Genomic DNA, 24,933 nt, shown 5'->3' with positions numbered 1-24,933 from the left:
CTGCAATGTTGACTTAGTTATGATTTAACTCAGTACACATGAGATTTGTGGAGTCACTGCAGAGTTTACCTATAACAACGTGAATGTTTATTATTTGTATGTGCTTTTAAGGTCTGTGACTATGTATTTCGAGAGCGTTTATGACTCTTCTAAAGCATTAAAACGCCATAATATGTTTGCAGATATTTAAGAAAGATGCTAAGTGAACATTCTTGTTTATCTGAAAAACAATGCTGAAGTCAGATATTCTGTTTTGAACATGAACAATACGTGCCAGAACGGCTGTCTTTGTTTTGGCCTCTTCAACCCACCCAATGCCAGTTTAGCCAATTTTACTGAAGCACCCAAGATGGAAAACAGCGTATTTGATTCATTCAGTCATGAAGTATGCGTCCGCGACTGAAATGTGACCTCCGGTGGACAGTAGCAGACTCCAAAATGAGACACGGATTCAGAGTTCCACATGAAGTGGTTATTATTAGCAAATGCTATAAATATTACAAGCGTAAACGTTAGGTGAGCAGGTTGCATTGTAACCCTAGTGTCCCAACAACACGCTACGTGACAAGATTTGCAGTGATTTGTACACAAAAATGTAATATATAGCCATTCAGAAGCACAGAATATATGTTCACTCACTGCACGTCAACGGAGCTGCATTTCTACCAGTGTTGTAAGCAATAGGGATGCTCAAAATAACCGATTAAGCATTAACCGAAATGGTGCGTTTGTAACCGATTAATGCTATCAGTTAAATGATTAAAAAAATTATTTGATATATTTTTAAAGTTTGGCTGCATAAGGGGCTGATCACAGCGAACGCACTTTTTGCGTTGAGAGGCGCATCTTTTAAATGGTTTACTAACGGCTGTGAGTGTTTTGCATGCTGCTTATGCACCCTGCGCTCCTCGCGTTTTAGCAGTTGTGTGCTGTGTACTCGCAGCTTAAATAAAAGTCATCCATAAGCGGTAAAAGTGTGTTACGTCAGTCCTGTCTTTTTCATTCTTCAATCAAATGAAAGCAGAGGCGGAGTTTCAACTGAGGTGACAGCAGTGTTTGTGTTGTCAAGACAACTACGGAGGAGAACTTTTAAAGATGGAGGAGAGACTAATGGTCGTTGTTTCAAGTTACAAAAGTAAGAATGATTAATAAATCCATATGAAACAGTCCCTTAAAGTGACGTCGCTTCTTCAGTTTCGGGCTCACACTACAAGTGTACCGTGCCAAAGCCCAAGTGAACCGTGCTCAGGCACACCTCTTCCAACTGGACCAGGGCCGGCCAACTGAACCATGCCTGAGCTCAATTGAGAGCACTCACACTTCTCAAACAATCAGGAAACATGCCTGGGCACAGTTCGGATAGCATCGTGTGAGTGCACCCTCACTCTCTGTGGCCCCTTTGACCTGGTAGCGTGTTCGTGAGGTAACGTTTTATCTCCATTTTATCTCTAGGCTGTTACAACAATAACGTTACTTGTAGATCCAGACACGAGTGTGTCTGCAGAGCGAGTTTTCTCCACCACGTCGCCGTCTATAATGGATCAGCTGATCGCCGCTGCCGTTTAACTTCAGTGTCACTGTTTGCTGAACAGCGCCAGAGCTGCGCTGACCACTAGAGACAATCGCAGCCTTTTCTGTTGAGCGCGTGATCAATCATAGGCATTTAAGAACTGGCTCAATAATGCCCAGAAAGCAAGCGGGATAATATTTATATTTGTTTACTTTGCCTATAAATGCTCATGTTGTTCTGTGCATGTACTTGAGTTTTGTTTGATACATTTAAAAATAGTGTTTTTTTGAGCAAGTAAAATTAAAGGTACAGTTCATATATCTGCTTGTGTTGAAGAAAAAAATTATTACAAATAATATATAAATATATTTATAAATTATTTATTTTATTACAAGAACTATTGTATTGCTATAAAAATATCAAATTGTGTATGGAAAGCATCGTCAATGCACCGAACCGTGAGACCAGTGTAGGTTCACACCCCATCATAATCATAATTAAGACATAATCTTTAAACTAATGACTTCTATTAAAAATGTTGACAGAGGTTTTGTGATATGATAATAGCAGTGGAGCATTAATTAAATGCATATTGTCCATGGAGCGATCGATTTGAGGTAGCCTGATATTTTTATTTGACGGAAGACAAAAAACATGATTTGAAAAAACAGCATATGCCGGTTCTTAAAAGGATTCAGTCAGTGTTTTTGTTTTGAAATCTAAATTTGTCATTCAAGTGAAAAATATCTAGGGCAGGACAATTCGTTTGATTTTTTTTTTATTTAGTTTCTTCTTTTTTTCTATGCTGTTGGAAAGGGGAGTGAAGATGCTCTGTTATGTTCTGGATGCTGCTGTTCGCATGTTAAAATAATTCAGTATATTTAATGTTTTATTTAATGTGTCACACAAAACAGACACATCATTTTTTTTATTAAATAATAATTCATAATTAATCTGACCAGTTAACAGTTAATATTCGGTTAACGAGCGGCGGTTGTCTGTTGGCAAAATTAACCGAAATGAGCATCCCAAAGCAAAGTCGATTAAAGGAGGTCGAGCCTTTAATGTATGGCTCCTAAACTCTGGAGTAGCCTTCTTGATAACGTCCGAGGCTCAGACACACTCTCCCTATTCAAAACTAGATTTAAGACCTATCTGTTTAGTAAAGCATACACTCAGTACACCACTTAGCGGGCTTCCACACAGGTTTCTGCGCCTTGTTTATACACACTATGAACAGCAGCTACGCTAATTATTCTCTTTATTCTCCATTTCCACCTGGGGATACTCTTCCCGAGGCCCTCAGACTATGCAGAGTCACTGATTCGATCCAAGACCAACGACGAGATGATCCCAAGGTTTCCATATCCTGGACCGGGCCGTACCCTGAGCAGCTACTGTGGTGGTCATGGAGGAGTGGAGAACATATGACTGATTCCTGTGACGCTTCAGGGACAGACGAGTATTCGCTGAGGCCAGCTTCCAGCTTCCGCCACTGAGACTGCAGCTCTGCACAAGACGTTTGGCCAGCGGAGAAATTAAACTGAGTCTGGTTTCTCTCAAGGTTTTTTCACTTTCTCCAATTAGCGAAGTTTTTTTCCCTCTCTGCTGTCGCCACAGACTTGCATGGTTCGGGATCTGTAGAGCTGCGCATTGTTGGATTTGCTCTTCAGTGTTTGAACTCTCAGTAGTGATTATTAAACCACACTGAACTGAGCTAAACTGAACAGAACTTAAACACTAATAACTGAACTACACTGTTCCTATTCACTATGACCTTTTATGTGAAGCTGCTTTGACAATCTACATTGTAAAAGCGCTATACAAATAAAGGTGAATTGAATTGAATTGAATCCCTAATAAGCAATATTGACTGAACTGATGGAATGGTCTATGTTGAAAAGTACAGATAGGTATTAATCCACTATGCCATTCCTCATGGAAAGGACTTCAGTGGTAATATTTTCAGCATGATAATGATAAAATCCTATTTGGAGAAAGAAAACAGCTGATGAAACACTGACAGTCATAAAATGGCCTCCACAGGGTCCGGACCTGAATATTATAGAGGCTGTATGAGATCACCTGGACAGAAAAAGAAAGATAAGAAACTCTAACCCTAAAGAAGAACTCTGGAAAGAGCTAAAAGAAGCCTGATATTATTAAACAGCACATTATTTCAGAAAATGGCAGAACAATTAGATCAACACTGTTGTGCCTGGTGCCAAACGAAGCCTCATTAAACATTAACTTTTGCTTAAAGAGGAAATGTTGTGCTGTTGTTGTTGTCCTATATTTTCTATTAGTTTTAATAAAGAGACTGATTGATTATATATTGTGCAAAAGTCTTAGGCCAACAGATCTTGTATAGTGTTTCGGACTTTTGCACAGTACTGTATACATGAAATACATTATATATTCTGATTTCTCCAATATCATACAGGCCTAGCCTCATGTGAATCTGTGCTGAGTCAATGGGAAAGGGTTTGTTTTATTAATGTCTCAGTGCTCTTAATTCAATAACACTATTAGAGCGAGCCTGTGATTTATGTCCTCTAATGGAGTTTAGAGTTTACAGGCAAGCGCTGACCTGAGAGCTGCAAATGCTTCGAGCTCAAAGACAAATAAGAGTCTCCACCATCATAAAAAAAAAGAGAAGAAATCTGTTATTTTTATATTTTCACATTTTATGTGGGGTTTAAAGAACTTTTATACAATTCTTCTTTAGTAAAATTTACATTTTAAGTAATTTTAAAAGTATTAAATTGTAAAAGTAAGAAACAATGGCCACCTTTTATAACTTTTTTAGGTTTGGAGGAATAATATATATATATATTAATTCATGCAGTATATTATTTCTTTTTTCTTTTCATATCTATCTATTAATGAATATGCTGAAATGTGAAACTGGCATTTTGTATTGTGTGTTATTTGTTTTTATGTTATTGTAGGGTATTTTATGTTGTTTCAATGTAAATTGTATTTCAATTAATTAAAATAAATGTAAAAGTTAAAATTCTAATTTAACACAACCCCAAAAATTTGATATTTTATTCACAAATAGGACTCATATGTGTGCATATTATATAGTAAAACATATAGTAAAACATACATAGTAAAAGTATATAATACACACAGATGTATTATATAAAAAAACTTTAATTTTGGATGTGATAAATTGTGATTAATCAAATCCATATATATTAATTATACATTAATTACATATATACATTAATGTTATTAATACAACTATACAAAACAAACCTATTTACAGATATATTTGAATTTATATATAATTTTTCTATCATATATATATATATATATATATATATATATATATATGTGTGTGTGTGTGTGTGTGTGTGTGTGTGTGTGTGTGTGTGTGTGTGCGTGCGTGTGTGTGTGTGTGTGTAAAATATATATATATATATATATATATACACAAATAACAAACATTTTCGCAAACATATGCATGCCTCTGTGTATTTATATATAATAAATATACATAGCACACACACACACACACACACACACACGCACACACACACACACACACACACACACACACACACTTACGCACGTATTATGAATATACAACATTTATCTTGGATGCGATACATTTTTGACCAGCACTGTATATTTTATATATATATATATATATATATATATATATATATATATATATATATATATATATATATATATATATATATATATATAGGTCGTCACCTTGGAATTATAAGGTTCTATCTGCGTTCTGAATGCTTTTAAGACATTGAGCTTCAAAAATTTTGCATTCGATAGCAAACAGTATGTGTGTAACATTTGTTTTTTAAATAAAGTCTTAAAATGTAAACATCCCATAATGTAAATAATTTGTCATTTAGTAAGATTATGTCAATAACTCAACTTTGACAAAAATGTCAGATAGAACCTTATAATTCTAAGGTGACGATATATATATATATATATATATTAGTTGATACCAGAATTTTACATACACCCTAATAAAAGGAACATAATTTTTTTTTTTAAATGTCTGATGGTAAATCATACTAAACATTTATTATTTTAGGTCCGTTAGGATTACCTAAATGATTTACATTTGCTAAATGCCAGAATAATGAGAGAATTTTCTTTTTGAGAATTTTTTATGAATTTCTAGACAGTCAAAAGTTTACATACATTTCCTTGGTATTTTTTTAGCTTTGCTTTTAAACTGTATAACATTGGTCAAATGTTTTGGGTATCCTTCCACAATAGGCTTCTCGCAATAGTTTGCAGGATTTTTGGCCCATTCCTTCAGACAGAATTGGTGTAACTGAGTCAGATTAATTTGCTGTCTTACAAGCTTTTTCAACTCTGCCCACAAATTTTCTATAGGATTGAGGTCAGGGCTTTGTGATGGCCACTCCAAAACATTCACTCTGTTATCCTTAAAGCACATTTTAACTAATTTGGTAGTATGCTTAGGGTCATGGTCTGTTTGGAAGACCCATTTTTGGCCAAGTTTTAATTTCCTGGCTGCTTGAGATGTTGCTTCAGTATTTCTACATAATGTTCTTTCTTCATGATGCCATCTATGCTGTGAAGTGGACCAGTCCCTCCTGCAGCAAAACAGCCCCACAACATGATGCAGCCGCCCCCATACTTCACAGTTGGGATGGTGTTCCTAGGCTTGTAAGCTTTCCCCTTTGTCCTCCAAATGTAACACTGGTCATTATCAGAATCAGAATCAGAAAGAGCTTTATTGCCAGGTATGTTCACACATACTAGGAATTTGTTTTCGTGACAAAGCTTCTACAGTGCAACAGGATAACAGAGACAGGACAAAAAACAGATAATAAATATATTTAAAAAAATAGAAGTAGTGAGTGCAAATATACAGATGACAAGTGTATGTACGTGTTTATTACTATATACAACGTTATATGTGCAGCTGTTATGTGCAAATTGGCATGTAAAGTGTGTTGTTAAATAAGTGTATTTGTGTATAAAAGTGTATAGCAAGTAGTGATGCTGGTTTCGCAATTATTATCATCAAGTGTTCATGAGATGGATTGCCTGAGGGAAGAAACTGTTTCTGTGTCGGGCTGTTCTGGTGCGCAGTGCTCTGTAGCGTCGACCAGAAGGTAAAAGTTCAAAGAGGCAGTGTGCTGGGTGTGAGGGGTCCAGAGTGATTTTGGCAGCCCTTCTGCTCGCTCTGGATAAGTACAGTTCTTGGGGAGTAGGAAGGGTTGTATCAGTGATTCGCTCAGCAGTCCGAACTATTCGACGTAGTCTTTGGAGGTCGTACTTAGTAGCTGAGCTTATGGCCAAACAGTTCAATCTTAGTTCCATCAGACCACAGGACAGGTCTCCAAAAATGTGTCTTTTTCCCAGTGTTATTTTGCAAATTGTAATCTGGCTTTTTTGTTGATTCTGGCTTGCTAATTTTCCATGTTGTCACACAAGGAAGCAGTGTGTTTGAGGTTTTCCTTAAATACTATTCTACAGTTGTGCCTCCAATTAACTCAAATGTTGTCCATTAGCCAATCAGAAACTTCCAAAACCTCGACACCATCATCTGAGCTTTTTCAGAGGCTTAACAATCTTACTGTATGTACACTTGACTTTCAAGAAAAGATATAAAAATTTCTCAAAAAATATCTCTCTCATTATTCTGCTATTAAGCATAACAGAAACAAATTTGATAATCCTAACTTACCTTAAAGGGAAAATGTTTAGTCACATTAAAATCTGACTTTTCAAAATGGTTACGTGCCTTTTTATACAGTGTATGTAAACTTCTGGTTTCAACTGTATATAAATATGCCGTCATGGGGGCGCACTGGGTAGCAGGATCGCCTCACAGCAAGAAGGTCGCTGATTCGAGCCCCTGGCTGGGTCAGTTGGCATTTCTGTGTGGAATGTTGGCGTGGGTTTCCTGCGGGTGCTCCGGTTTCCCCACAGTCCACATGCAGTACAGGTGAACTGGGTAAGCTAAATTGTCTGTAGTGTATGAGTGTGAATGTAAGAGTGTTTCCCAGTGATGGGTTGCGGCTGGAAGGGCATCCACTGCGTAAAACATATGCTGGATAAGTTGACGTTTCATTCCGCTGTGGCCACCCCTGATTAATAAAGGGACTAAGCCGAAATGAAAATGAATGGATATTTATACAGGTGAGTATCTGCGATACAGTAGCAAAGAAAACCACTTAGCAAAGCTCTGTCAACAATCAAAGCACTGCCAGCAGGAAATGTATAAAGCGTGGTAAAGCTGAGCCTCATCATTGTGTGTGTGCATGTTTGTGTGTGTGATTGTGGCTTCATCTGCACTGCATTATTGACATGCAGTGTTTGCTGAAGAGAGGAGCGGCTGAAACTCAAAATAATTATCATTCTGCAGTCCTACAATCTCAAGATCGCACAGCTGATATGTGATGTTGGGCTGGGCGGTATGACAGTATATATAATTAACGCTGAATGAAATGTGCACCTTAAAACAGCTTTTTATTCGATGTATACCTTGAAATGTAAATAAGTGGGCGTGGCCAACTCACATCCCAACTGCTTTATATTTTCTGCAAGAAGTGATCGCTTAATTAGTGTCAATATTTATACCAGAATTGTAATTGTTCATATGTTGTATTTTTGAAGAAAAAAGCTGCCAGTTATTTCCTTAGAGTGTTTACATATTCATATTTTTGTATTTACGTTTTTTAGATGTTAGTATTATTGTTCGTTTCTAGGATATCTATACTCTAGTGTGCTCCAAAACACTGACAAAATTTACGTTTAGAAGATATAAAACTGATATACACATGTAAAGCATGTTGTTTGTCACTTTCGCCCAAATGGATCAACAATTTTTTTGACGTCCCCCCAAACTTCAGTTACTCATCAAATCATAACCAATCAAATGCTCTCTAGTGTCTGACATGCCCCGCCCCCTATAAGACATTTCTCATTGGTTTTTCATTTGATGCGCTTGAGCTCAATTGCTCTTACTGTCAGAGCCGTGAAAAAACAAAACACTGAGTGGTACGGTTCGGTTCGGTACGCTTTTATGGCCGTTTCCACTGTCGAAAGGCATACCGAACGTAGAACGTAGAACATGCAAACTCCACAGAGAAATGCCAACTGACCCAGTCGAGGCTTGAACCAGCGACCTTCTTGCTGTGAGGCTATTAAGCTACCCACTGCACCACCGTGAGGCCTTGAATATATAATATTAAATATAATATAATAATAAAAAAACTATAACCAGGGCTAGGCACTATGACTTACTGTATACTGATAATCACAATACTAATTCTGTTTTCATTTTAAAATAAAATTCTTAAATCTCAAAAATTTGCTAATTTATATGTGATCATCCTTCTGGCTTTATTGCAATCTTCAGAGCAAATGTTTGATTACAAAATATTCATAAAATATTCATAAAACACAGAGAAATAACATAAGATAACAAAGAAAAACATAAGATATAGCAAAATAAAATGAGTAATGGAAAGAGTAAATACTGTACTGCAAAGCGTGCAACTTTTTTTTCCCCAAAATGATGAGTAATTATGATGGTAAACAATAATTATGAAGAATAATCATAATTATGATAAATAACAACTATGAAGGTAAAAATGTATTCTGTGACACCACGAAATAAACAATATTTAGCATACTAATATGACATTATTGTCCATAAAATAAATCATCATATTGCACAGTCCTAAACTAAAAGTATGTGTAATTTATATTTATATTACAATAATATATATATTTTTAATGAATTTATATATCAATAATCATGAAAATAGCGTTTAATATGATTTCTACATTTACACAGATTCAAATGAAAGTGTTGTTCATTATATAATGCAAAATATGCTAATATTGTGATTATCAAATCATATTTACATAATAACTGTAAATTTATCATATTTACAGTTCAGGTTTGCTGTGATATAGTCATTTGTATATTTTTTATTATTAATAACAATAACTATTTTTCAAGGAACAATTGTGCAACCTTGATTTTTAATGTCATTAATTGTAATTATGTAATTTAATGTAATTTTAAATGTTATACACACAATACATAAACGTTTACACATTTATAAATTAATATAGATTGAGTTCAAGTATCAAAAACTGCTAATGATATACATTTAACGCTTGTAATAACGTTATTATTATAAGTAATATAACAATATTCACCTGAAGCTAAATTATAAGCATAGGCTACTGTACACATATTATTATTATAATTAAAGGAGCAGTAAATGATGTGTTTGCATGAATCACGATGATATAATAGCCATACGTGTCTGGTGTGATGTCATAGACAGTAAACATCACATATACAGTACTGTAATGAGTATCTAAGTGTGTATTGTTAAACAGAATAGCTGTGATCTGTCCCAGTTATGTGTGTTTATGCATATGAATGAGAGTCTGGGTGTTGTCCTGATGAATATCTGCTGATGTATGAGAGTCCACAGGTCACTACAATGGCTATAAAACACTGTCATAAAACAACAGCACTCGATATATATTTACACAAAACCGAGCAAAACGCCACCAAAACACAACAAATCCGTTTGCGTACGTAACAAACACACGCTTTCTTGATTACGGTTACCTCAGCTTACATGTCGACATGTGTGTTGTTATTATAAACACACTCGATGATGCTCATTTACATATCGTGACATACCTGCTACGATCGCTGTTCCGTCCAAGGCGCTAATATTTCGGGAATGTGTTCAATTAAAGCCGATTTAAGAGAAAAATCATCACATATAATCCAGAAACGGGACTGGGAGAGTCAACTGGACCGGCACTGCGCACTTACTGCGGCTGCGCTCCGCAAAATCCTACTATGGTGAGGGCTGGCTCGTTAATATTAATTTTAGAACGCAGCTGGCGTATCTGATTGGCTGAGACGCTGGAAGTGGGTGGGATTGGAATTAATAAAGGCGACATAGGTGTGGTAAAGTCTGGATGGGATACACACGTCAGTATATAGCATAGTTTTTGTGAACCTGTACGACAATAATTTATATTTATTTACATTACTGCGAGGAACGTTTTAAGGTTAGAGTTAGACGTAAATAAAATACAATTAAAAGGTAATTGAATAAATAATATGAATAATACAGGGTATAATTACAGTTTTTAGATTACTGTGATGTTTGGGTTTAGGGTTGGGGTGGGGGTAGACATTAATAAAATTCAATTAATGGGTAATTTAAATAATTATATGAATAATACTGGGAATAATTACAGTTTTTACATTACTTGTGATGGTTGGATTTAGGGTTGGGGTGGATTCAACGTTAATAAAATACAAATAAAGGGTAATGTAATGCATAACATGACTAAATACTGGGTATAATTACTGTTTTTACAGTACTTGTGATGGTTGGGTTTAGGGTTGGAGTAGGGGAAAACGTTAATAAAATACAATTAATGGGTAATTTAATAAGTTATATGAATAATACTGGGGATAATTACTGTTTTTACCTTACTGTGAGGGTTGGGTTAGGAATTTGGATAGGGGTAGACATTGATAAATTACAATTAATGGGTAATTTAAAGATAATACGAATGATACTATGTATTATTACTGTTTTTACATTACTGTGATGGTTGGTTTTAGGGTTGGGGTGGGGTAGACGTTAATAAAATACAACTAATGGGTAATTTTATTAATAATATGAATAATACTTGGTATAATTACTGCTTTTACAGTACTTGTGATGGTTGGGTTTAGGGTTGGGGTGGGGAAAGCATTAATAAATCACAATCAATGGGTAATTTAATCAATAATATGAATAATACTGGGTATAATTACTGTTTTTACTTTACTTCAAGGGTTGGGGTAGGGGTAGGTGTTAATAAATACAATTAATGGGTAATTTAATAAATAATATGAATAATACTGGGGATAATTTCTGTTTATATATTACTTGTGAGCACCCTGAGACTTTACTTCATTTATTCTGGCAATAAAATAGTTTTAATTTGCTGTTAAAAAAAAAGACTTTTGTCTCTTTGTAATTGGGGATATTCTAAGATCTTTCTTTATTATGGTGAAATGTTTTGTTGGTTTTGTTAATTGTAAAATACACCTTTACTTAAAAGAATTGCATTTCCTTAATTTTCTTTTCATATTAACAACATTTTATACACATAAATGTACATTTACAAACCAGAAACCTTTCTTTAATATTTTTCGTATTGAAATGCAGCATTATTACTATTATTATTATTATTATTATTATTGACATTTTTACCCAATTTTTTTTAAACAGTTTAATCAAATGTTTAATCTGTTTCTTTAAAGAGTGATGTTTTATTTACGTACCCCTTTATATATTTTTTTCCTTTATTTTTTTTTCCTCTGTACTATGTAAGATGGCTATATTTTTTGCATTGAGCTTGAAAAGTGAAGTAAAGAGATTACATTTTTTATTTTTTTTATTATTTTTTTTATTGTATAACAATAGCATACAAAAATTGAGGAATACGATGCTCACAGTTTTTCACATCAAAGGAACAAATCAATAGAGATTAAAAAACAAAAAATAAATGAAATTACAGGGGATATATAAATTACAAGAAATTTACGTAAGAAAATAATTCCAAAATTGCATACATCCTCATAGCTTTTTTATTTTTAATGTCTTTTAGGGGTTTCGATATAATTCTTCAGATCAATTTGAAACAAATGAATGTTAGCTTTATCATTAGACCATTTTTGATTGTGTACATGGTACTTCCCATGTATAATCATTAAATCAATAAACAATTTTTGCTCCAAAGTTTTATTATAATTGTATGTCAAAAATATCTTTACAAGAAAACGTAATTTTTAATTTTGTAAGTTTTAGTATAAGATATTCAACATCAAACTAAAACATTTGAGTATATATGTGCATTCAAAAAAACAGGTGTTTTATCGATTCCTCTAATTCACAAATGAGATCATGTGATTGGTCATTCCAGGATTATCAAGCAACGTCATTCTTAATTAATATTCATAAGGTAGGCATTTGAGAGGAGATGTTCATCAATTTTATTTCTATTGATCAATTTTAGTTTGATAAATCACCTTGGAGCTGTGTACATGCACATATTTCTTTGATTTATGATCCTCGATCCCAATGTTGATGCTCGTTAGCCTAATATTTGATTATGTGTTATTAATAATCTCGCGGTTTGAATGTATAAACAGAGAGGTGTTCAAATAAAACGTAACCTTTCGACCATAATAATAATGTTTTTATGATGTCGCCAAGATTATCTTTGATTTTACAGCCATCTGCTGGAAAAACGCAGAAGTGCAAGTCACTGAAAAGCTGCTAGAAACAAAAAATGTAGAAAATGTGACAATTGAGATGTGGCATGTCAATATTCATTATTTATTAACGCTTCATTATTTCAGTTATTTAATTATTTGGAATTGTCATAGAGATGATGATTTATTCCATTTATCTACTAAAAGAAGAATAACAATAATTTCATTCTAAAACCCAAAAAGTTAAGGCAACTCAAAACATTTGAGGAAAACGATTACATCAAACCATTTAAGTTCAAAAACTAATCCTAATGCGTACTGTGAACTTAATCCATTTGGGTAAATGAAGCAATTTGAGCACAGTAAAACCTGATAAATAAAGAGATCTCAAACCAACTGAGTACTGCAAAACCCAATAAGTTAAGACAACTCAAACTGTTTGAGAAAACCGATTGCTACTAACCATTTGAGTTTTTAAGTTCAAAAACTAATCCTAATGAGTACTGTGAACTTACTCTGTTGAAAGCTGCGGTCACACTTGACTTTTCTTCCCATAGACTTCCATTCATACGCAAGCGAATGTGTCAGACCGGAAACGCAGGGTCATGCGTTAAGTTTCGCAGTTTGCTGCATACGCAACAAATGGGCGGTGCTTAAGTTCCATATCCACATCACACCGGCATGACTAAAGACTCGTTATCAAGACGATTTATTTGAAACACGATGAGTTGATTCTTTTGTAGAAAAATCAAGTTTTAAACAGCACACTTTTAGATTTAAGTCAGATTTAAGATATTTGACTTCACTTAGAGCTGTGTTACACACTACACGGAAGGTCATTTTCAAAAACCCATAATAGGGGCTCTTTAACTAGGCAGGTTAGGGTAATTAGGTAAGTTATTGTATAACGATGGTTTGCTCTGTAGACTATCGAAAAAATATATAGCTTAATAATAATAGTAATTTTGACCTTAAAATGGTTTTTAAAAAATTAAAACCTGCTTTTATTCTAGCAAAAAAAAAAAAAAGACTTTCTCCAGAAAAAAAAATATTATCAGACATACTGTGAAAATTTCCTTGCTCTGTTAAACATAATTTGGAAATATTTAAAAAAGAAACAATATTTCAAATATGGGGGGGATGGGGGGCTAACAATTTTGAATTCAACTATATATATATATATATATATATATATATATATATATATATATATATATATATATATATATATATATATATATATATAAAGATATATATACAGTTTAAGTCAGACTTATTAGCCCCCCTGTTTATTTTTTTTCCACAATTTTTGTTTAAAGGAGAGCAGATTTTTTTCAACACATTTCTGAACATAATAGTTTTAATAATTCATTTCTAATAACTGATTTATTTTATCTTTGCCATGATGACTGTAAATAATATTTGACTAGATATTTTTCAAGACACTTCTATACAGCTTAAAGTGACATTTAAAGGCTTAACTAGGTTAATTAGGTTAACTAGGCAGGTTAGGGTAATTAGGCAAGTTATTGTATATTGATGGTTTGTTCTGTAGACTATCGAAAAAATATATAGCTTAAAGGGGCTAATAATTTTGTCCTTAAAATGGAGTTTAAAAAATTTTAAACTGCTTTTATTTTAGCTGAAATAAAACAAATAAGACTTTCCCCAGAAGAAAAAATATTATCAGACATACTGTGAAAATTTCCTTGCTGTGTTAAATATCATTTGGGAAATAATTACAAAAGAAAAAAAAATTGTACCTAAAAGGTCCATATTAAGACCTCAAGGGTGCATATTAGGACCTAAAAAGTACAAAATTGTTCCTCTTAAAATTTTAAGTACTAATATGTACCCTTGAGGTGTAATAATGGACCTTTTAGGTACAAATTTGTACCTTTTGAAAAGGTACCACCCCAGTGACAGCTCGTGTACCTTTATTTCTGAGAGTGTAGGCAGGTTAGGGTAATTAGGCAAGTTATTGTATAACGATGGTTTGTTCTGTGGACTATCGAAAAAAATATATAGCTTAATAATAACAATAATTTTGACCTTAAAATGGTTTTAAAAAAATTAAAAACTGCTTTTATTCTTTTATTAGATATTTTTCAAGACATTTCTATATAGCTTAAAGTGACATTTAAGGGCTTAACTAGGTTAATTAGGTTAACTAGGCAGGTTAGAGTAATTAGGCAAGTTATTATATAATGATTGTTTGTTCTGTAGACTATCGAAAAAAATATAGCTTAAAGGGGCTAATAATATGTCCTTTAAATGGTGTTTAAAAAATTAAAAACTGCTTTTATTCTAGCCAAAATAAAACAAATAAGACTTTCCCCCAGAAGAAGAAATATTATCAGACATACTGTGAAAATTTCCTTGCTCTGTTAAACATCATTTGGGAAATAATTAAAAAAGAAAAAAAAGAATATATATATATATCTACTTCTTACAATAAAACCATAAACAATCTCATTTATAACATAATTAATACATGTCGGGCAACATCTAAAAAAGTCTTTTAGGGTTTCATGACCCTTTAAAAAAATTATTCATTCACATTCACAGTTTTGCTTTTTTTTTCAAGCTCAGCCGTTAAACAAACAAAATGTTATGTAAAATTAGAAATGACGATCTCTGTTTAAGGCATTCACACCAACCTTCCCCATCATTTGTTCATCTCTTCTCTGATTGGTTGACAGGCCAAATCAAAGGTTACCATGGGCCAATTTTGGCCTGCGGGCCCTAGTTTGGCCATCTTTAGGTTGGATAAAAAAGCACAAACAAACAACACAGCCGTATTTTTATTATTCGTCATTTATTTGCACAATCCTCCAGTAGGTATTTATCAAATCTGAAAACAAAATAAAACTAACATTATTTATGTCTGTGCACTCCACAACAGAACACACCGGTTCACGCTCTTACTTTCATTTACATGTTAAATGTCAGAAAACAAACCGAAAAGAAACAAACAAAAACAAAAGTAAGTCTATAAAAGAGTTCAACTCCTTTAAAAAGGGAAATAGAAAAAACAAATACTAATAGTAAATGTTAAAAAATCACAATGCAGCCATGGTTAAAATCATTTTAGTATTCGTATGACAATTCAAACCAGTATAAAGGATATGAAATGGCAGTATACTGTACGCTTATGTACACACAGAATCCAAGAGAAGCTTTCCTCAGTGGTTCGTTCAGAATCAATACTGTCCAACTTAAAAATAAGCTTTGTGCAAAAACGTCTGCGTTTCTATTTAATACAGACCCATCAAATATTAGCGTTCTCTCGTCTGACGTTGACCTAAAAGTAGTGCTTAAAAACAACCAGAGGCCGCAAAACGGTCGAATAAACCTCAGCAGCCCACTTCAATTAAACAAAAAAGTACAAAAAGTAGTACATTGAAAAGAACGGTACTCTTGAAAGACATGAAAAACATCTATTTAATGCGCAGTGTAAGTATATCTTGGCTGTAAAAAAAGCCACAAGCTGTAACTCACCAAATGAAAATAATACTGAATATCTCTTTCACACGGACACAAACGCACACAAACAACCACAGGTAAAGCTGCTTCCACCCTCACGCGGTATTTACAAACAGGCCATTTTTGTAAAGGGACTTCGTCAAGAGCGGGAAAAAAAAACGACCACAAAAAAGTTACAAAAAGTCGGACCGGATGTCCCGTTCTCATCCTAACAATCCTTAGTGTTGAGCCCTTATTAGCTGGCAGTAACTGGACCCTGTTTTCAGCGCACAAAGACACTCGCAGTGAATGATCAGACATGGCAGGTAGAAAGAGTCAAAAGTGAAAGAAATCCGCTCATACCACCACACGAAGAGCAAATAAAACCATTTAAAGGGCGTTTTAAAGCATTTTACAAACCGAGATCTCCCTTTCTCACACAAGAAAACTTAAAGCACCACATTTGTCCACACGTGTTCCCTTCCCCGCCGACATGGCTATTATTATAAAGCACTGTTTTAAATATACTCACTTTTCTTATTCTAAAAGGGTTCATCTTGCTTAAGTTTAAAGGATGTGCCCTTCAGTATTCACAGCTACGTTAAAAATCATTCAATAAACCCCTCCCACTTGTCACAAAGCCCCTCCTACTTGTATCAAACCCCTCCCACTTGCCTCACAGGCCTTACCGATTGTATTCAAATCCCTCCCAACTAACACAAAGACCCCCTACCACTTGCCTCATAGCTCCTTGAAGTGTATTCAAACTCCTCCCATTGGCACCAGAGCTCCCCCCACTTGCATCCAAACTCCCTCTCGTTATTTAAAGAAACCCAAAAATGTTAAGTATGCACAAGTACAAGCAAGTTACTGGCTGCAGTTCACTAAACGGCCACCGGTGTCACAAATAACAATCCAACTGGCATTCAAATTCCTCCCACTTATCACAAAGCCCCTCCCATATGTATTCAAACGCCTCCCATTTGTCACAAACTCTTTATAATATGTATTCAGACCCCTCCCACTTGTCTCACAGACCCTTCCAATTGTATTTAAACCCTTCTTACTGGTTATAAAGCCCCCCCTTGAAACTCCTCCCACTGCCCGTAGCTCCTCCCATTTGTATTCTTGATATTTAAAGAAACCGTAAACCTAATATGTGTAAGTTTGCAACTTAAGTACAAGCAATATTGTTTGAGTACAAGCAAGTTACTGGCTGTAGCCTACAGGTGTCGCTAATAATATAGATTATTCGAAAGGTTTTTACGTAAATTGTCGCCATTAGTTTATTAGGGCTGTAAATCTCGTTTGGTCTCCTGTGCGTTAAGTTTGCATGAATATGAACAAGTTATTGGCTACAGTTCACTGAACGCCCACTGGTGTCGCAAATAATAATCCCCACTTGTATTCAAACGTTTGCACAAGTACAAGCAAGTTACTGGCTGCAGTTCACTTAAAGCCCACCAGTGTCGCTAATAACATAAAGGTTATCGAACAGTTGATATTTCCAAAAATTAACTTCTTTTTACATAAATTGTCGCCATTAAGTTATTGGGCTGTGAATCATGTTCGGTCTCCTGTATGTTAAGTTTGCATGAGTATGAACATGCAAAACAGGCTACAGTTCACTAAACGGCCACCGATGTCGCAAATAATAATCCCCACTTGTATTCAAACTCCTCCCACTTGTTACAAAGCCCCTCCCACTTGTATTTAAACTCCTCCCACTTGTCTCGCAGTCCCTTTCACTTGTAATCAAACTCCTCCGACTTGTCTTGCGGTCCCTCCCACTTGTATTCAAACCCCTCCCACTTGTCTCGCGGCCTCGCCCACTTTAAAACCCAAAAATACATTTCAAAGACATTAAAACTGGCACAAAATGAGATTTAAGAGCTATGAAGACCTGTTCCTCGGACAAATCGGTCATCTGACTAACGAGTTCAATAACAACTCTGATTTTTGGAAAGCTATTTCTTTAAAGGGGCTATATGTAACAATATTTATGCATGAATATTTATATATTTTACATCAATGTGTCATGCAAATAAAAGGCGTTAGTCTCGCATGTCTGGAACAATATAATCTATAGTTTCAAATATACTCTATAATCAAATAAGTGTAATTTTAATGGCCTACTCTCTCAACATGATGCTGGTGAATTATAGAGTAAAAGGTGGGAGAGTAAAAGGTGCAGAGAATATTTCAATGTCACTGTCAGCAGCATGGACGGCGTCTGGAGGTTTCCGGTTAAGTATATCGATGTGAAGCATTTGCCAATTTTCTTTTTACGCAAAAATTCTACTAGCTGCAGTTCACTTAGTGGCCACTGGCGTCACTAATAACAAAAACTAATCACATATAGCTTTTTAAAAAGTTGATATTTCCAATTTTCGGCGTTAGAATATTGGGGGGTCTGAATCATGGTCAGTCCACGCAAGTACAAGAACTGGCTGCAGTTCACTTAAAGGCCACCGGTGTCACTAATAACAAAGCTAATGGTAATTTTTACGTTTAATTTTTTACGTTAGTATATTGGGGCTCTGAATCATGGTCAGTCTCTTGTGTGATAAGCCTGCACAAGTACAAGCAAGTTACCGCTTGCAGTAACCTTAACAGCCACCGGTGTCGCTAATAATAAAGCTCAATATTGAAGAAAATAGAGCTTTGGACACACTGCAACAATTAAATCAGTTAAGGAAGAAGCAGCAACTTTGAATGTTGGAAAAACTAGTGTATTGACAGACCTAAAAATTGCATCTACTTTATTAACTGATTGATGGCATCCCCGCTAAAAGCTAATGACATAGTTGATATTTTCAACTTTTTACATAAAAGATTTTTGCTGTTAGCATGTTAGGGCTCTAAATCACGTTCTGTCTCCTGTGTGTTAAGTTTGCACAAGTATGAGCAAGTTACAGGCTGCAGTTCACTTAACGGCCACCGGTGTCGCTAATAACAAGCCTCAATATAGAAGACACACTGCTACACTCGAAAACCGTTAAGGAAGTAGCAGCGTCTTCAAATGTTGGGCGAACTACTATATTGTCACATAAATTAAAAATTGGAGAAAAAAAATGTCTACTTCATTAGTCGCTCATTAGCGCCCCCACTAATAACAGAGCTAATGACATAAAGCTCATTAAAAACGTTTATATTTTCAACTTTTTATGTAAAAGATCTTTGCCGTTAACATATTGGGGCTCTGAATCACATTTGGTCTCATGTGCGTGAAGTTGCAAATCACTTAATGGCCACCGGTATCGCTAATAACTAAGCTAATGACATATGATATTTTCAACTTTTTACATAAAAATTCTTCGCCTTTAGCATATTTGGCCTTTGAATCATGTTCAATTTCTTGTGCATTGTTTGCACAAATACAAGCAAGTTACCAGCTGCAGTTCCCTTAACGGTCACCAGTGTCGCTAATAACAAGGCTCAATATAGAAAAAAAAAGAAGCTTTGGATATACTGCTACACTCGAAAACAGTTAAGGACGAAGCAGCGACTTCAAATGTTGGGCGAACTATTATATTGCTGGATAATTTAAAAATTGGAGTCAACTTCGAGGAGACCTAAAAAGTGCATCTACTAATAATAATTAATATTTCTAACTTTTCATGTAAACAATCTTTGCCGTTAGCATATTGGGGGTCTGAATCACGTTCGGTCATTTGTGCATTAAGTTTGCACAAGTATGAGCCAGTAACCAGCTGCAGTTCCCTTTATGGCCACCGGTGTCGCTAATAATAAAGCTCAATATAGAAGAAAAAAGAGCTTTGGACACACTGCTACACTTGAAAACAGTTAAAGAAGAAGCAGCATCTTTAAATGTTGGCCGAACTAGTATATTGTCGCAGTAATTAAAATTTGGATTAAAAATTTCTATTCCATTGGCCGCTTATTACTACCCTATTAATAACAAGCTAATGACATAAAGTTACTAAAAAAGTTTATATTTTCAATTTTGTTTAGTATAGATCTTTGCTGTTAGCATATTGGGGCTCTAAATCACGTTCAGTCTCATGTGCGTTAAGTTTGCACAAGCACAAGTAAGTTCGTAGTTCATAGCAGTTCACTTAGTGGCCACCGGTGTCGCTAATAACTAAGCTAATGACATATAACAAATTTAAAAAGTTGAAATTTTCAACTTTTAATGTAAAAAATCTTAGCCGTGAGCATACTGAGGCTCTGAATCACGTTCGGTCTCATGTGCGTTGAATACAAGTAAGTTGCAGTTCACAAAACGACCACCGATGTCACTAATAACAAAGCCAATAACATATAGCTTGAAAAAAAGTTGTTATTTCCAAACTTTTAACTTCACTGTTAGTATATTGGGGCTCTAGATCATGGTCAGTTTCTTGTATGTTAAGTTTGCACGAGTACAAGTAATTTACCGGCTGCAGTTCACTTAACGGCCACCGGTGTCGCTAACAACGAGGCTAATAACATATAGCCCCTTTAAATATTACCACAGAATTACCAAAACCGCACACAAATACAAATTTCAATCAAGCTCACTTCATAAATCCCACCCTTATAATATTGTACATAGAACAATTATAAACACTGAAAATTTCACAGAAATAATAACAAACTATAACCCAACAAAGTGCAAACTGAAGCTGCCGTACGTGTCTGTACGATTCCTACCACAACATGTGCTGCTGATCTCAACACAAAAGACAGCGTTTGTTTCAAACACACCGATGTTCCTTTCACCGCCAAAGCAACAAAAATGACAAGTAACATCAATAACAACATTTCTGTCGAGGACACAGGCTTTCAAAATGACCATTTCCACAGGAAAATCCATTCGTCTGTTTTGTCCGGCCGGAGAAGTTCACACTGGCTTGCTGTAGCCGAAGATTCCTACAGGGAAGTGTTTCACATGAGTCGGCCACTGCGCGGCTAGCTGGAAAAACTTCACGTCGTGCCACTCCACGCCATCAATAGACACTACAGAGGGAGAAAAATAAAATAAATTAAAATGAGCAGGGTTATTAAATGTAGACATATGCCAATGTTCCTTAATTTAATTTATTATGATAATTGTGAACAATACAGGAAATTATGATTATTTAATCTTTTACAGTGTCTTTTAAGAGTCTTCAGATTACTGTATTTGCAGTTGTTGTTTATAAAATGTTTGAAGATGTAAAAGACAACTATGGTGAATATTAATAGCCGTTTTGTTCGTTGACTGTGTACAGTAAGATTACATTTATTAATATCAGTTACTGATACTGATTAGTAACTAAATCTAGTGACTGTCATTTTAAATTCAAATGAGATTGTGCTCTTTTCAAAAGTGGGTGGAGCTACAAATGCCAGCGTGTCAGTTGTTTAATTTTTCTGAACATGTTTATTATATATATATATATATATTTTTTTTTATGGAAGCCTGTTCCCGCCACCGAATAATAATAATACAAAAATAATAATAATAAATAAATAAATAAATAATTAAGTCAGAATTTTGAGTTATAAAGTCAGAATTCCGAGTTATAAAGTCAGAATGCAATTCTGACTTTATAACCTGCAATTCTGACTATATAACTCAGAATTCTGACTTTATAACTAGAAGTTCGAACTTTATAACTCAGAATTGCGACTTAATAACTCAGAATTCTGACTTAATAACTAGGAATTCGAACTTTATAACTCAGAATTGTGACTTTATAACTCCGAATTCTGACTTAATAACTAGGAATTCGAACTTTATAACTCAGAATTGCGACTTAATAACTCAGAATTGCGACTTTATAACTCAGAATTCAGACTTAATAGCTAGTAATTCTGACTTTATAACTCGGAATTGCGACTTAATAGCTTGCAATTCTGACTATATAACTCGGGAATTCTGACTTAATAACTAGGAATTCGAACTTTATAACTCAGAATTGCGACTTTATAACTCAGAATTCTGACTTTATAACTAGGAACTCTGACTTTATAACAGAATTGCGACTACAACTCAAAATTCTGACTTAATAATTAGGAATTCGAACTTTATAACTCAGAATTGCGACTTTATAACTCAGAACTGCGACTTTATAACTCAGAATTCTGACTTTATAACTAGGAATTCTGACTTTATAACTATGAATTCTGACTTAACTAGGAATTCTGACGTTATAACTTGGAATTGTGACTATAACTCGCAATTCTGACTAAATAACTCTGAATTCTGACTTTATAACTCAGAATTGCGACTTTATAGCTCCGCATTCTGACTTAATAACTAGGAATTCTGACTTTATAACTTGGAATTGTGACTATAACTCGCAATTCTGTCTATATAACTCGGAATTCTGACTTTATAACTTAGAATTGCGACTTTATAACTCAGAATTCTGACTTAATAACGAGGAATTCTGACTATATATTTTATTAGTTTTTTGTATTATTCAGTGACGGGAACGGGCTTCTATAGTTTTTTGGTTATTGAACCTGTTAAAGAAATCTTTTTTTGCAGCTCTGGTCAATACTGTGATAATATATAATATTATGATTAAAAACTTCAAGATCACAACAAGAAAATTTGATACCTGCAGAAGCCTAATGAAGTGAATAACCATAGCAACTGCTTTGCCTATTGAAGGTAATGCTTGATTCAGCCAAGTGTTACAGAAGTGACCATGGGGAGGCAGTATTGAGTGCAGTACTGATGGAGTTTGTGTGTAGTGTTGGGTTTACCCTTCAGCATGGTGTGCTGGTGTTTGGCGGTGCAGATCAGTCTGCTGATGCTGTCGATCACCTGACTCTTAGAGTCCACGTCCTTCTCTTTTGGCTTCTTGCTCAGAAAAATCACTGAGGAGAGAAAGATATTAGGCATAAAGCAACAGTAACGGCATATGGGGAGCAAAAAGCTTTAAATATGACTGTTCACGAATGTCTATTCTTCTTAAAGGTCAGGGTGTGTGTTTACTACGAGCAGCACTGCAAATAATGCACTTCTTACTTAGAGTTTTGTCTTATTTGTGGCCCAAATATTTGAAAAAATCATAAATTAAGATGCATTTTCTAGAAAAAAGGTAGAAATATGGGTATGTCTAGAAAATGTGGACTAAAAACAACACAAAACTCATTGCAAAGAGTACAACCTTTTGACATTAGAGTCATTGTTTTACCTGTATTGTTTTTAAACATGCACCGGGACCTGATGTGAACACACGGGTTAACAAAGTTTTTAAACTTTTTTTTTTGCCACACAAAAGTGTTCTTAGATCTTCGTATGATTACCGATGAACCACTGAAGTCACATGGACTGTTTTTCGCATTTTGCTGGACTTTGAGTGTACAGGACTGATATTCCTGCCCTGATTCACTGATAGTTCCACCTTAAATGACTGATAGCCTCTCCCTAATGAACTGATAACCCCACCCCGTCTTAAAGAACTGATAGTCCTGCCCAAAAGGAATGATAGCTCGGCCCTAAATTACTGTTAGCCCCACCCTAAAGAACTGATAGCCCCACCCTAAATTACTGATAGCCCCACCCTAAAGGACTGATAGCCCCACCATAAGTTACTGATAGACCCACTCTAAAGGACTGATAGCCCCACCCCAAAAGACTGATAGCCCCACCCTAAAGAACTGATAGCCCTTCCCTAAAGGACTGACAGCCCCACCCCAAAAGACTGATAGCCCCACCCTAAAGAACTCGTAGTCCTGCCCTAAAAGAATGGTAGTCCTGCCCTCAATGACTGATAGCCCCAGCCTAAATCACTGATAGCCCCACCATAAATGACTGATAGCCCCACTCTAAAGAACTGGTAGTCCTGCCCAAAAAGAATGATAGCCCTGCCCTAAATGACTGATAGCTCCACCCTAAATGACTGATAGCCCCACCCTAAAGGACTGATATCCCCACCCTAAATCACTGATAACCCCACCCCAAAAGACTGATAGGCCCACCCTAAAAGACTGAAATCCCCGCCCTAAATGAATGATAGCCCCACCCTTAATCACTGATAGCCCCACCATAAATGACTGATAGCCCCACTCTAAAGAACTGGTAGTCCTGCCCAAAAAGAATGATAGCCCTGCCCTAAATGACTGATAGCTCCACCCTAAATGACTGATAGCCCCACCCTAAAGGACTGATATCCCCACCCTAAATCACTGATAACCCCACCCCAAAAGACTGATAGGCCCACCCTAAAAGGCTGAAATCCCCGCCCTAAATGAATGATAGCCCCACCCTTAATCACTGATAGCCCTACCCTAAATGACCGATAACCCTGCCTTAAATCACTCATAGCCCCACCCTAAATCACTGATAGCACCCCCCCAAAAAAATGATAGCCCCACCCTGATAGTCCTGCCCAAAAAGACTGATAGCCCCGCCCTAAATGACTGATAAGCCCACCCTAAATCACTAATAGCCCCGTCCTAAATGACTGAAAGGCCCACCCTAAATCACTAATAGCCCCACCCTAAATGACTAATAGCCCTGCCCTAAAGGCATTCCATGTGACCAGAAGTGAAGAAAAGTCATTTCGATGAAAGTTTTTGAGGGCGGAACATGAAGTGCACTGACTCATTGTTCATAACAAGCACTAAAAATAAGACATAAGACATAAAAATAAGACGAGTTCATTTTAATTTGATTAAAATTAAAAGCAGGACTGAATGTACCACTGTGATCCACAAACGTAAATTTGAAATA

The 24,933-nt window shown here is 35.2% G+C and overlaps 2 protein-coding genes across 6 annotated transcripts in view; both read right to left on the bottom strand.

Annotated features, from left to right (window-relative positions):
• Positions 1-10,358, bottom strand: part of LOC130215712 (kinesin light chain 1-like) — an 82,488-nt gene extending 72,130 nt beyond the window's left edge. For both annotated transcript variants that reach the window (XM_056447548.1, XM_056447549.1), the window contains exon 1: positions 10,206-10,358. The gene's annotated coding sequence lies outside the window, so the exon portion shown is untranslated. The remainder of the gene's footprint in view (positions 1-10,205) is intronic.
• A 5,232-nt stretch (positions 10,359-15,590) lies between these two features.
• si:ch211-126j24.1 (phosphofurin acidic cluster sorting protein 2) overlaps positions 15,591-24,933 on the bottom strand; it is a 124,076-nt gene continuing 114,733 nt past the window's right edge. For all 4 annotated transcript variants that reach the window (XM_056447529.1, XM_056447531.1, XM_056447530.1 and 1 more), the window contains 2 exons: positions 22,959-23,072; positions 15,591-21,218 (listed from right to left, as the gene is read on the bottom strand). In XM_056447529.1, coding sequence (XP_056303504.1) covers positions 21,103-21,218; positions 22,959-23,072 — 230 coding nt within the window. In that variant the 3' untranslated portion in view covers positions 15,591-21,102. The remainder of the gene's footprint in view (positions 21,219-22,958; positions 23,073-24,933) is intronic.

This window comes from Danio aesculapii, chromosome 22 (assembly GCF_903798145.1).
Source record: "Danio aesculapii chromosome 22, fDanAes4.1, whole genome shotgun sequence".
Classification (NCBI taxonomy): domain Eukaryota; kingdom Metazoa; phylum Chordata; class Actinopteri; order Cypriniformes; family Danionidae; genus Danio; species Danio aesculapii.
This window is presented reverse-complemented; position numbering and strand designations above follow the sequence as displayed.